Source organism: Tursiops truncatus, chromosome 7 (assembly GCF_011762595.2).
Source record: "Tursiops truncatus isolate mTurTru1 chromosome 7, mTurTru1.mat.Y, whole genome shotgun sequence".
NCBI lineage: Eukaryota > Metazoa > Chordata > Mammalia > Artiodactyla > Delphinidae > Tursiops > Tursiops truncatus.
In genome coordinates this window covers 26088730-26103254 of record NC_047040.1, presented here as the reverse complement: position 1 = coordinate 26103254, position 14525 = coordinate 26088730, and the positions used below count along the sequence as shown (strand labels likewise).

The following is a 14525-nucleotide window of genomic DNA, read 5'->3' as shown; positions in this document are numbered from 1 at the left end:
ATGATTTTGGTGCCTTTATAGCTTGCTCTTAAGTAGCTCTTCCATCTCCACTCCAATATTATTGAGTGTATCTTCACTGTGGATTTATATGATCCCAGGTCACTGTAAGTCTGTAGAACAAGTTAGCTTACAATTTGAAAAATACGTATTTGGGGCTTCCCTGGTGGCACGGTGGTTGAGAGTCCGCCTGCCGATGCAGGGGATGCAGGTTCGTGCCCCGGTCCGGGAAGATCCCACATGCCACGGAGCGGCTGGGCCCGTGAGCCGTGGCCGCTGAGCCTGCGCGTCCGGAGCCTGTGATCCACAACGGGAGAGGCCAAAACAGTGAGAGGCCCGCGTACTGCAAAATACAAAAAACCTACTTGAAAATTTTAGAGTGATGTCCAATAGTTGTGCCTTTTGATGTTATTGTAATTCATTTCCTACTACAGAGAATTATCCCTATGTACAAAATATGGTCACTTAAGGAAAAAAATATTCTAACTTGGAGCTGCAAGACTTAAATTGTTGACTTGAAAATTCATTTTTTTTGGCCAGTTATATAAATTCTCTGGGCTTCATCTTTTTTTTTGTTTATGAATCATATGAGTGTTTAAATGTTCTACATGCAGGTATTGTGAAGGCAACATGAGATTTGTAGTTGAGATCACATTGTCAAGTATAAAGTATTGTGCTAGAACAATGTAATGATTTTATTATTATGAAGAAAAATATAGACAAATTTAAAATTGAGGTATCATCATGTTTTTCTATCAATATTTAGGCCTGGCCTACTAATATTGTAATATAATGAAACTGAACCATTAGGTAGAATATACACAATTTTTAGTTCTCTCTCTGACCTGATTTTTCTAATGATTTTTTAATTCATTTTAGACACATAAGTGGGGATCAAAACAAGTACATTCTGCAAATATTTCTTGAATACCTTTTAAAAATCAGGTTCAGCAGGATAGAGAGCTATAAAACCAGGTCCCTACATTTAAGACATTAAAATAAAACTGGAATCCATGATGCAATATGTGAAAAGTTACATAATTGTTTTAAAAATGTTAACAAGCATTACAAGCAATAGCAGCAGGCATTTTACACATAATTAATTATTTCCCCATGAAACGGTTTAAGGAAAGATGAAAAACTTCTACAACTGCCTTTGGATGCAGTTACATATGGATGATAATAAGGTCCTTTTACTATAACTGAATTCAGTATGATAGAAATAAATAAATTGGCCCTATTTGAAGCTAATTGGTTTTTATAGTGCTACTATATATAATAAGGTAATTGTAAATGTTATGTTGAAGAACATAAGAACAATATGCCATTGATGTATCCTTTAAACTACCCCACAAGAAATGTTATATATCATATGCACATATCATACACATATGTACATATATTTGTGTATGTGTTCCCTTGTTGTGTGTCTCCTTACAGCAGGCTTTACAAGCATTGTCCCTCATACCGGGTGTGCCTCAACCTTCGGAAGGCTGCCCTTTCGACCTCGGTTGCCCCTAGAGATTCTGAAGGCACTGAGGCATTCAGCTGTAAATTTGCGTAAAATTGGAAGCACGTCTAAACTTATTTAAAAGCACACATTTGAGTCACTTAGAAGGGCAATAGGCTTTCCCAAGCATACATAGCTACGTGGGATGATAGAAAATATGATAGGTCCCTTGGTCCAGGTCTCTTGGTCTAGTTCAGGAGCAAGCCTGTTTCCATGGAATCAAAGAAGCACCTCTAAAGAAACCATTAAGGGGAAGTCAGAAAAGTGACATGGGCTGTGAGTAAAGCAGGCTGCTTTGGAGGGAGGTCTTGATCAGAAGTTGAGTGAGAGGAGATACTAGAAATGCCAAAATCTCCTTCCCACTTGTTCTTTTTTTTTTTTAAGAGAAAATGTTATAGCGATATATCCCTTTGGCTGCATTTTTTTTAACTTTATAAAGAGCAACCCTTTAAACTGAAGTCATTAATTCCTTATGACTGTGCTCATGAGTTCTGCCCCCTGAGAAGAGATTTGCATTTTTATCTTTTATGTTTTGGTGTGTGAGTGTGGTACATATACACAATGGAATATTACTCAGCCATAAAAAGGAATGAAATTGGGTCATTTGTAGAGACGTGGATGGATCTAGAGACTGTCATACAGAGTGAAGTAAGTCAGAAAGAGAAAAACAAATATCATATATTAACGCATATATGTGAAACCTAGAAAAATGGTTCAGATGAACCAGTTTGCAGGGCAGAAGTTGAGACACAGATGTAGAGAACAAACGTGTGGACACCAAGGGGGGAAAGCTGCGGGGGTTGGGGGTGGGGGTGTGATGAATTGGGTGATTGGGATTGACTTGTATACACTGATGCGTATAAAATGGATGACTAATAAGAACCTGCTGTATAAAAAAATAAATTAAATACAATTCAAGTATTCAAAACAAACAAACAAAAATACCAGGCAACATATTTAACACCTTATGATGTCCCTGTCTGATTTGAGTCCTGATTATACAATTTTTCTTGCTTTTATGATGTATAATTTACTGGATCATACCCCATAGATATGTACTCTGCTTAATGATATAATTCTCCTATTTTTAACACCTAATACCATATGTATATGTAGACAATGGTACCTCTACTACAACTTGAGTTAAGTGAATGAAAGAGTGACAGACATTAATTAGTGACAGGCAAAACCCATCAGGTAATGCATCACTCTAAACCAGGATTGCGGTTCACTCCTAGCATTTGGTTTAATTGTAATTAAGTATAAGCTTAAGATTCTGTCTGAAATGTTAAAAATGTTTTACTAAAATGCAAATTACTAAAAAATAGTGCATGATCAACCTCACTGACAGAATATAAATAGTGGAGGCTTGTACATTAGAGATAATACATGAAATTACAAAAATCAAGGCTATTTTTTGATGAAGTAAATGCTATTTCTGTTAGTAAGACAAGTTTTCTTACATTGTATTCTGTCAATAATACAGCGTTTAATTTGTTTATAAAAATAAGGACTGACCAAAGAGATTAGTGTCTAAGGGAAATTGAGATGTTCTCAAATAAATTTGAAGAATTTTCTTTTCATTCCTCACTGCTAAAAATAAATTTCAGGTTAAAGATTATTTCAGAAATGTTTTTGTGCAGTGATACCTTAGCTTTGTGAGACCAGGTTTAAAAAACTAAGAAACTAAGCTGGGTAAAAATACTACAAACAAATCTAGGTAACATCGGTAGAACTTTGGGACACTAATGGAATTACTTTAGGCCTAAAGTATTTGGAAATCCGGGAAACAAATCTGAATTTTAGAATATTTTATTTCAGAAAGTTACTTGAAACTATTTGTGTGATTGTATCAATATGTATGATAATAATTTATCTGTGTGGGATACCAGATTCTCTTCCCTAAGTCCCTACAAGTTCTGTGCTTGGAGTTGGGGCCAATTTAAGATAAAATTCTTCCACAAAACTCTCATCTATTAACTTCATCCCATAAATGTTCTCTTCTACTGAATTCTCTTTGCTGTACAGGCAAAACCTGCACAAACCATCACACCATTACTCTAAAACATTCCTATGGATGTGATTTGTCTTCCAAATGATGGTCTTTATTTCTGGAGGTCAAAGACGAGAATAGGGTTTTGCAGTGAATGTTTTTCTATCTACCACTTTCCAAAAAGAGTGTTTTAGAAATTGCTCTTCTACTAACTTCTAACATTCACTACCTTTGAAACCAACCAGAAAAACAGGGTTAGCTTCAGATTCAAAGATTTGGTATATTAGGTAAGCATAACTGCTTTACAATACGTAGAATTGAGTTCAAGTAAGTCTGTATTTGCTAGATGAGAAAAATGGGCAAGTCATTTCACCTTCACCAAGCCTCAGTTTATTTAACTGCAAAATGGGGATAGTAATAACTGCCTCAAAGTGATACCATGACCATGAAAGTCAAAACATCGTCTAGGGTATACAGTAATGTACTTAGTAAATAGTAGCAGTGCATATTATTATTGTTTTTAAATGTGTTGATTTATTGATAAAAATCAATTCCATAGAGTTATTTTTGAAAATATTGATATATTTATTACTTAGAGCCTTTTTATTCAACTGTAAGTACCTATTTAGTCCAATTGACTCTGATATTTGCTAACTGGCTACTTCTCCCTTAATTTTAGAATTTATTTTGAAGTCTTTCACATAAGAGACTTTTCTATATATTTAATTGAGGAATTCGTTTCTAGGCTTCTAAAATATTAATGCTGCTAATAAACTAAAAATAATAAGCAAATAAAAATACTATAGTTAAGAGAATAATATTTATTAAAGGTTTTGCAAAAAATGGATATTGAACATAAAAAATGATGATAAAAGCAGTTTAAGTGTACTTATAAATATGCAGAAATGTGGACTGTTATTTTCCATAATGTTTACAATGAATTTAAGCACTCAATTGCAGGGTGTTTGCTTAGGCAGTATGTAATTTCTCTTATCAGAGAGAAATGAGCTTCATCCCTTTAAAAAATATTTCAGAATAACTTCAAATAATGACAAAATACATTTGGCACATAGGTATTCCTTCAGCAACATTCATTAGTAGGTCATTAAAGCAAACACAAATTACGCCCAGATCAATGGCCTATCAGATATTGTAATATTTTCTAATATAAATAATAATGTCTTATAATGTAGTAACACCTTTAATGTTTATTATCTTATTTGATCTACATACATAGGAACCTTATGAAGTAGGCAGGTATTATCCTAATTTTACAGACAAGAAGATTGAACCTCAGGGAGAGTTTCACGGAGGGAACCAAGAAGAGGAGGGACTTAAGTCCAAACCCAATTCCCCACCATCCCTCTTTGGCTCACCCTCACCTCTATAGCACTAGTCTCAAGAACATTTGAGATTTGGTGGGCTTTTAAGAAAAAAATCTTGAAGTTTTGACTGCTCATAGGAGATTAAGTTTAACGATTCAGGGACTGCTTGTAAGGCAAATAGTAAGGAAATAGGAATTAAAATGAGTTCTGGGTACTGTAGACAGGTACCAAGCAGCAGTAAAGGAGGCAAGATGTCACAATGAGAGGTAGGATTTAGACTGGACTTTAGGGATGGTTAGAAAATTGATAAGGGAAAGGAGAAGGGAGAAAGGAAACAGGCAGGGAAAGATTACGTGGAGGTGAGAAAGCTTGCTGGTGGGAATGCATGAAGGTGGGGACAGTGGGTAGGTAGTTTTCCTGGGGCTGACAGCAGTGATCATAGATAAGATTGGAAAGTCTTGATGGCCCCAGTGGTAATGAGTTAACACTATATCCTTTAGGCAAAGGAAACCTTTGGAGAACTCCGAGTATAGGAGTAACTTGGTGAAGCAGTCTTTTGAATGATTAATCTGAATGTGAAGTGCTGGGGTGGAGAGGAACAGCAGAGGGGAATGTTAAAAGGAGAGATCTGTATCCGTTTAAGAAATTACAACAGTAGTTCAAGAATTAGTTGATTATAATGTAAAGTACAGGATGGAAATGTTCATTGACTTAATTTTCTTTTAATTGCCACACATGCAAATGTCACACGTTTACATGCAGCTGTATGGAAGTCGTGCACGGTAATCACGTGGAGTTTTATGGGAGTCTTACATGGTTATCATGTGTAGTTAGTTGTATGGGAGTCTTACAAAGACTTTAGCAGGTAAGTGCCTGGAAAGTCAGGACTAAATCCGTTTACCTCTTTGTGGCATAACAATATATTCATTGATGGGAATAATGAAAATATCACAGTCGTGTTCCTTCAGCATTCTCAGGAGGGCAACAGAGGCAGCATTAGCACAGTTGTTCATTATCCAGTGGCTGATGTCGAGGACATATTTTTCAGGCATGTGGTGGCTGTATCATATCAGTCGGGGGCCAGATTCCAAACAACCTGGCAGTCCCCCTGTACAAGAACGGTGTCAAGATCATGGGCACGAGCCCTCTGCAGATCGACAGGGCTGAGGATCGCTCCATCTTCTCAGCTGTCTTGGATGAGCTGAAGGTGTCTCAGGCACCATGGAAAGCTGTTAACACTTTGGTAAGGAGAGAAACACGAGTCTGTTTTTAATGTTCCATTTTGAAGAGTCATAACCTAAATGTTAACTACCGCAGATGCTAACTGCAGGGCAGAGAGAATGCACTATGCTCAGTGAATTTACTTTAAAGTTGCTGAATTTCCATGATTGCAGTTAAATGCTGGTTATAAACTGATAGGAGTAGTCTCACTGATTCCAACAATGAAAAGAAGTTCAAACTATTTTTGAACTAGACTTGATATTTAGAATTAGAAACTAGAAGTTTTATGTATTTTGGTGTCCAGTTTACATTTTAGTGGTGTCTTTTGGGAGAAAGAATAAAAGGAGTTGGGTTACCACTTGTTCTAACGATACCATTCTGCATTTTTATTGAATATTTTAAACTATTCATGCATTTTGTTGTTGTTGTTTCTATTAATTAGAATGAGGCACTGGAATTTGCGAAGTCAGTGGGCTACCCCTGCTTGTTGAGACCTTCCTATGTTTTGAGGTAATATATTGTTTTCTAAAACTATTATTTAAAAGTCAGGAGACACAGAACTGCATTCTGTATGCTAACAGCACTAGGCTTTGATGTGTAGTAATTTGTAAATCCATCGACAATCCCCATACCAACAGAGCCAGAGTGAAGACCTGTGCACAGTTCTTCAGCCTAATGCTTTTCCTTCAGGGAGTGACAACACAGTGTCTCCAATCTTACATCTTAGGAGCATGGCTTAGGGCATCTCCTTGCCAAATGGAGGAGGATAGCTTTACATTAGAGAAGAGGACAATTTAAAAAAACAAAACAAAACAAACTTGGTATATCTCTCACCAGCATCTGTTCTCTGATACCCAGAAATGACAGCTTATCTTTGACTGTTGTCAGCACCTTCCGATGGTGCCTATGGTTTGAATTTTTTTTTTTTTGAGATTAGATTTTTTAAATAAATGAATTACAATGTTGGAGTTCATGGACAGTGTCTTTTATAATAAACTTTGAAACTAAGTTCTGTCATCAAAGGAGAAGTCGTCAATTGTCACTCTCTTCAGATGTTACCACATATAAAGAGCTACTTCACTGAACAGGGGATAATAAGAGAAACGTAATTTGTTGTGCACAATTTGAAAGTGTAAATGGAATGTGAGATGGGATCCTTTAAAATAATGAAAAATTTCAAGTGAGGTGGGAAACTTTCCTTTTTCTTTAAGTGACATTCTGTGTAAACCACAGTCCAATACTACTGCTTCTCTGAGGTGTTAATGTACGTTAATTTAAACAACACAGGCACTTAAGGGGGGGTCACTCTGACTACTGTGCTCCCTCACATCATTGCCATCTGTATCTTTCTTTTAGTTCCCTATACTGTGAATTATTAGCGTCTTTAGGACCTTAGCCTTCATGTCTTAAATAGATGAAGAAATTGAAAGCTCTTCAAGCATAAAATTTGCAATATAGTAGAAAAGGTAAAGAAAAAGTTACTTTTAAAAGGAAGTGGAAAGTGATATTTTTCTTCCTCATTTCTTCCCTTCTGCTTAGTCTTCCTTCTTTCCTCCCCTCCCATCCCACTCTGAAAATGCCAAAATTCAGAGTAAATTGATTTCAGATAGTATTCTTTCTCAAGAATTTGAAAGGACACAGCTGAATACATTTCAGTCAGATACCGTACATTTGCAAATGTTACTAAAAAGTTGATTCTTTAGTAACCCAGCTGAGATAGTAGAATGACCTGCTTTGACAGCATAGTTGTGGGTTAAGATCAGCTATGGGTAATGAACTCTGAAGACACAAGTTTAGAAAGCTAGATCCTGGGATGAATCCTGTTACAGTATAAGTGTTACCTGGAACCAGAAGAGAGTTAAAACAATAAATCAGAAAGGCTGGACCTTGGGGATGTGCCACTGCTAAGAGCTACCATGGTTCTCTTTGGGCATTATCACATGTCCCACCCCCCTTCCTCGTCCCCAACTTTGGGGACTTTTTACTTTGGTTGATTGTCCTGTTGACTACATAAAGTCTCAATGTAGAAAGAGACACCTTCTTATTTAGCCTAGTCTGGAACTAGAGGTTGCCTGGAACTGTTCTGAGAAGCAATTCTAGCATGCTTTACTTCTGAAGTGGTAAAAGAAACTGACCTCTTTTTTTTCCCCCTCCTTACCCAGTGGGTCTGCCATGAATGTGGTATTCTCCGAGGATGAGATGAAAAAATTCCTAGAGGAGGCCACTAGAGTCTCTCAGGTAGTGTCCTATTTCCTTCTGGTGACTTTTACCTTTTCTGTTCATTGCTACCTTGTTTTTATGTTGTTTTTCTTTGCACAGGATGTTATGATGTTTTTCCTTTTTTCTTCTACCCATTATAGTCCTAAATACAGAAATGAGAAAACACATATGCATTTAATTATATTTGGATCCTTAGGGTTAGTGGAAGAAGAGGAAGACCAGTGAATATTTGATCAGAACAGAGATTTATACGATTTTAGTCTCCAAGAGCAAGGCTGCATAAGCACAAACTTGTCTGTTAATGAGTTAGATGCTGGTCAAGTTATCCATGGGATTCCCAGCCTCAAGGGCAGCCCAAGCATTGTCATCACACACAAGTGAAGGCTTCCCTGATTTTTAATTCTCACACCTGGAGAGCCTTTCTTTGCCTTAGTCAATCCTGTAACTTCAATAGTAAATCCCCTCACTCACCTATTGATTTTTTTCATTTTGGTACATTCCATTTGTAAGTTAATAAAAATGTTTATAATTCTGTGTTCACTCAACCAGCTTTCTCCACTGCCCCAGCTTTTACTTTCTCCTTCGGCGTTACCTGAGTGTAATCCATTTAAGATTTACCCAGTGGGGTTATTGATCTGCAGACCTTGTACTGTAGAGGATAAAAGTAATGTTTTCTTTTTAAAAGCTTTCAAAAGCTAGATAGGGCTAAAAGAAAAAAAAAAAGGAGAGAGAGAGAGAAAACACAACTCATAGAGAAGAGTTTGATGTTAGGCAAGTGGAGTTTGGAGGGAGCCAAAGAGTGAAATCAGAGGCATTTGAAAGAGGAATAAAGAGCATGGACTGTCCTGCACACATGAAGCTGGGCTTCGTTTCTGCATGGCAGTTGCTCCCCAAGGAAATTTGGTCAGTGAAAAGAGTGCATAAGGATAAAGAGTGAGAAGAGACAGAGTATAAAAAAGAAACCAAGTGGATTTTGAATTCACTTTTGTGTGAAAGTCAGATAACTGAGGAGGGACTCTCTCCAAAGGGCCAGTTTTCATTAATGTGCTCTGCAGTGAGATACTGTCCTCTTCTCTATCTCACTCCCTGCAAGGGGTCCTGCCACACTCATCTTTTGAGAAACCAGCAGCCTGACCCAGCTGGTCTCATGTGAGTGATGAGGCAGGTGTTCTCTGTCTGGGACAGTGTATCTTATAGGGCCTCTACTTGGTAGAATATTTTTAAAATATTTTTTTTCTGCTAGCAGGTGGATAGAATCCTTACAGGGCCAAAGTTTTATAATAGAGGTGTCTTAATGGAGTACTTCTGGTTCAAGTCTCCCCATCAAACTACAGCAGAATCTGAGATTCTCAATTCAGTGAATCTAGAGTAAAACTAGCCCCCATTAATCATTGATCTATTTATGTATCCATTCATATTTAGCACCTGCTATATAACGACATTGTTCTCAGTATCAGGGGTTACATTCATGAAAAGATAGTCTCACAGAGGACTCTCTTTACTAGGGACATCAGACATCAAATAATTATAATTAAATATGATGAGCATTGCAATAGAGAAAATACATGATGTTGAAGGAGAGTGTAAAAGTATCAGGGTCCAGTCCTTGAAGAAGGGACTTTTAAATTGATTCCAAATGGTTGATTCAGAGTTAAAAGGTTTACATTGTGTGTGAGTAGGAAGAAAGAACAGCATATGTAAAGGCCTGAAGCTGAGAAAGAGCATGAAGTTTCTAGAAACTGATAAAGCATTCACTTATATGGCTAGGATGCCAAACATGGTGAGGAGTGTTGATTATAACGATGGTAGAAAGCAGAAAGACAAGGAGCAGATAAAGAGAACCTTGTCAGTTATATACTGAGGTGGATTTTAGTCATATTTTCTGAATACTGAATCACTATGCTGCATACCTGAAACTAACACAATAGTGTAAATCAACTATACTTAAACTAAAAAAAAAAGAGCAATTGAAAGTTAAAAAAAGAAAGATCACTCTTCTATGGTATAGAGAGTAAAATCTGGGACAAGTCTGAATTCATGGGAGGAGGTTAAGGGGCTGTTGTATAGCTCAGGGTAGAGATGACAGTGCCTTGGATCAGAGTAATGGTAGTAAAGATGGAGAGAAGTGCATGTGTTCTAGAAATATTGAGAATGTGTACTGAGGTTGTGAATGGATGGAGGTGGAGGGTGAGAGAGGATAAGAGATGATTCTTGAGTTTCTGCCTTAGACAGCTGGATGGACAGTGGTACCATTTATTGAAACAAGGAACACTTCAGGGAGGAATTTTAGAGGGGGAAATCATATATGTAATATTTGACCTTTTGAATGTGAGATGCCTGTGAGAAGTCCAAGTAGAGATGTTCTGAAAGCAGAGGGTTACATAGAATTGGAATTGAAGATCAAGATCGTGGCTAAAGACAGAGATGTAGATATAGATTTGGAAGTCAATAGCGTATCATTGTAATTGAAGTTTTGAGATTGGAAGCAATCACCTGGGATAGTATAGAGGAAAAGGAACAGTTAAGACAGAGATGAAAGGAGTACTGGCATTTAATGGCTGAGCAGGGAAGAAAGAACCACAAAGGAGCCTGAGAAAGAAATATGAAAAGGTGATCATGGACACCTAAGGAAAGAAGTGCTTTAAGAGGGCCAACAATGTATATAATGTTGCTGAAAGACTGAAATGTATTAAGAAATTTTCTTCCTCAACGTATTAAGGGCTATTTCATAAATGTGTTCAATTGGCCAGGATGGAGGATGCTGTTGTTGCCCCCCTTAGATCCCTTTACCAGTGGGGGCACCCATCCCCCAACTGCTGTGGTAGCTGATGACACCTCCTAGCTGTACTTCTCAGGATAACTATTCTCAGTCAAATGGGAGCCTCTGTCAGCCAGGAGGCAAGATACCTCACCTTACTACCACGCTCAAAATGCTGGACAGTGACTGCCCTTTGCCTTAAGATGGGACTTACTCTGTGCTGCAACTCAGAGCTCCCTCTGTGGTAAGGCCAAATCCAGTCCCCACTGAGACCACGAACTTCCTAGTTTTTTCCTGCTGCCCCATCCTGCTTTTCTCACTCCCTCAATATATCACTTGAACAAGAACCCCTGTCTTAGGCTGGACTAGAGAGACTAAGACAGCTGTTAAACTTTATCTTTGTTTGCAGTTATATTGTTATTATAATATATGGAAAAATTCCCACGTAAGTCTCAACACAGCCCTACCAGGCCTGCCAACAGTCAACATCCAATATTTTAAAAAAGAGAAACAGAGATGAAAAAAATTTTCCATGTCCGATAGGACTTTGAAGAAAAGGAAGTGGGGGAAATTTCTTCATTTAATAATAAATTTAAGAAGAGAGAAGCTTATTTATGGCTTGAGACATTGGTTATTTTGAATTTTTTTACAAAATTCACTTCTATTTAAAATGTTCTGTTAAAGGACATAAGATATATTACATTTTTTTAAGTTTTTATTTTATATTGGAGTATAGTCGATTAACAATGTTGTGATAGTTTCAGGTGCACAGCAATGGGACTCAGCCATACATATGGATGTATCCATTCTCCCCCAAACTCCCCACCCATCCAGGCTGCCACATAACATTGAGCAGAGTTCCCTGTGCTATACAGTAGGTCCTTTTCGGTTATCCATTTTAAATACAGCAGTGTGTACATGTTGATCCCAAACTCCCTGACTATCCCTTCCCCCCATCCTTCCCCCCTGATAACCATAAGTTCGCTCTGTAAGCCTGTGAGTCTGTTTCTGTTTTGTAAAGAGGCTCATTTGTATAATTTCTTTTTAGATTCCACATGTAAGGCATATCGTACAATATTCCTCTTTCTCTGTCTGACTTACTTCAGTCAGTATGACACTCTCAAGGTCCATCCATGTTGCTGCAAATGGCATTATTTCATTCTTTTTAATGGCTGAGTAATATTCCATTGTATAAATATACCACATCTTCTTTATCCATTCATCTGTCAATAGACATTTAGGTAGCTTCCATGTCTTGGCTATTGTAAATAGTGCTTCAGTGAACATTGGGGTGCGTGTATCCTTTTGGGCCATCTTTTTCTCCAGATGTATGCCCAGGAGTGGGATTGCAGGGTCATATGGTAGCTCTATTTTTAGTTTTTTAAGGAACCTTCATACTGTTCTCCATAGTGGCTGTACCAATTTACATTCCCACCAACAGTGTAGGAAGGTTCCTTTCTCTCCACACCCTCTGCAGTATTTATTGTTTGTGGATTTTTTGCTGATAGCCATTTTGACTGGTGTGAGGTGATATCTCATTGTAGTTTTGATTTTCATTTCTCTAATAATTAGTGATGTTGAACATCTTTCCACGTGCCTCTTGGCCATCTGTATGTCTTCTTTGGAGAAGTGTCTATTTAGGTCTTCTGCCCATTTTTTGACTGGGTTGCTTCTTTTGATGATATTAAGCCTCATGAGCAGTTTGTAAATTTTGGAGACTAATCCCTTGTCAGTCACATCATTTGCAAATATTTTCTCCCAATCTGTAGGTTTTCTTTTCGTTTTGTTTATGGTTTCCTTTGCTGTGCAAAAGCTTTTGAATTTAATTAGGTCCCATTTGTTTATTTTTGCTTGTATTTTAGATATATTTAACACATATGCATAAGATGATAAACTCCAAGGTAGTGGCCAAAAGGAGTTAGTGTTCAGAGCAAAAAGACATGTTCAGAGAAGCCTTCAGGGAGGAGGTGGCATTGAAGCTAGGCCTTGAAGCATGGGTTGAAATTTGAAAGATGAAGCTGAGGAGAGAAGGTGGAGTGCATTTGTGGAAGAGAGGCATGGAGACAGGTAAAGACAGGGTCTGGTAAGAAAACAGCAAGTGGTGCCGGTTGCTGGTGCCTGGGGCAGGGGAGAAGAGATGCCTAAACCCTGGAGGCCTTCATTCAACCACTTCTTTTAGTCTGGAAAAGCACCTAGTGATCAAGCTGTGGAAGGCATTGCAGCACTGTCATGAAGGAACTGAGTGTGGGAAGAACATCAAGAATAATAAGGGGTCTGAAACAGCTGAGAGAGGGAGAACATTTTAAGATTTATACAGAAAAATGTTTGATTTTGCAGTCACAAATGTCACACTTTAGAAGTGATTTAAAGTATGTCAATTCCATGTAAATAATTCCATCTTTGGCCTAATAAAACTGAAACAAAATGCTGCTCTCCTTCTAAGTTCATTCACAATTCTCATACAGAGAACTAACGGAGGGCATTGTAGTGCTTAGAAAAGATAAGTGTAGGAAGAGAGGAAAAACCTGAACCAATACTGATATATAATTATAAATAAAATAGAGAGCTATTTATAACTCTGGAGACAGAAAAGCAACCTCATTCTGCCCTCTCCTTAGCCTCCTCTTTTCTCTAACTCACCTAGAAGTCGATGTTTGAAATTTCAAAACTCATGTTCAATTCACTGAGAACTGAAAATTGGAGAAAGATTTCCTCTTCCTCACTGTTAGCAGAGAATGACCGTGTTCTTACCAAACAAACTGGCTAATGAGTTTGTGTAGTATGTTGAGCATTGTTTTTTTTTTTCAAGTATTGCCGTGGTACTGACTTAAGGTACACGATTTACTTGACCCCATACATGTAATTTCAACTAAAGTTTCTGCCCTTCTGTTTTCCTCGGTGACAGGAACACCCAGTGGTGCTGACAAAATTTATTGAGGGGGCCCGGGAAGTGGAAATGGATGCTGTTGGCAGAGATGGAAGAGTAAGTGCTTTATCTCCCACCCCCTCTTCCTGCCTTCCCATCAGAATTTTTTTCTTGGCAATTTAGAAATGTTAACTCAGATTAGAGTTCGTGATTTCTACAAAACAGGTCTCTAAAAATAATGGACAAGTCTGCTCAGTCAAAAAAATTGTTCCATTTCACTGACAATTCAGTTGATGTGTCATGGGTATCATATCTTCTGCTTTTCATACTGTTAGAATTTCTCTTTGATGATATTAAAAATTATCATCCTGTACTCGTTCTTTTTGAATAGATTTTCTCTCTCATTTTCTTTTGTCTTGGTGTTTCCTTTTTTGTTTCAATGGATATTAGAAAAACATCCAGTACCTTTCTTTCTGAAGTTCCTAATTGAATCCCTAGTTTTTCTTCTCTCTTGATTTTTCCATCCTTCTCCTTTTTATTGGGTTAATAAAAGCAAAACTAAACAGAGTAGGGTGGGTAAAGATAATAACATAAAATTGGCTTACCATATCACATCTTGTATCACTAATACAATG

General features: G+C 37.5%; 1 protein-coding gene across 1 annotated transcript in view; it reads left to right on the top strand.

The window, feature by feature from the left end:
* CPS1 (carbamoyl-phosphate synthase 1) overlaps nt 1-14525 on the top strand; it is a 215052-nt gene that overhangs the window by 170779 nt on the left and 29748 nt on the right. Inside the window, exons 28-31 of the mRNA XM_019938868.3 lie at nt 5874-6068; nt 6489-6556; nt 8209-8284; nt 13930-14007. Of these exons, the coding sequence (XP_019794427.3) occupies nt 5874-6068; nt 6489-6556; nt 8209-8284; nt 13930-14007 (417 nt within the window). The remainder of the gene's footprint in view (nt 1-5873; nt 6069-6488; nt 6557-8208; nt 8285-13929; nt 14008-14525) is intronic.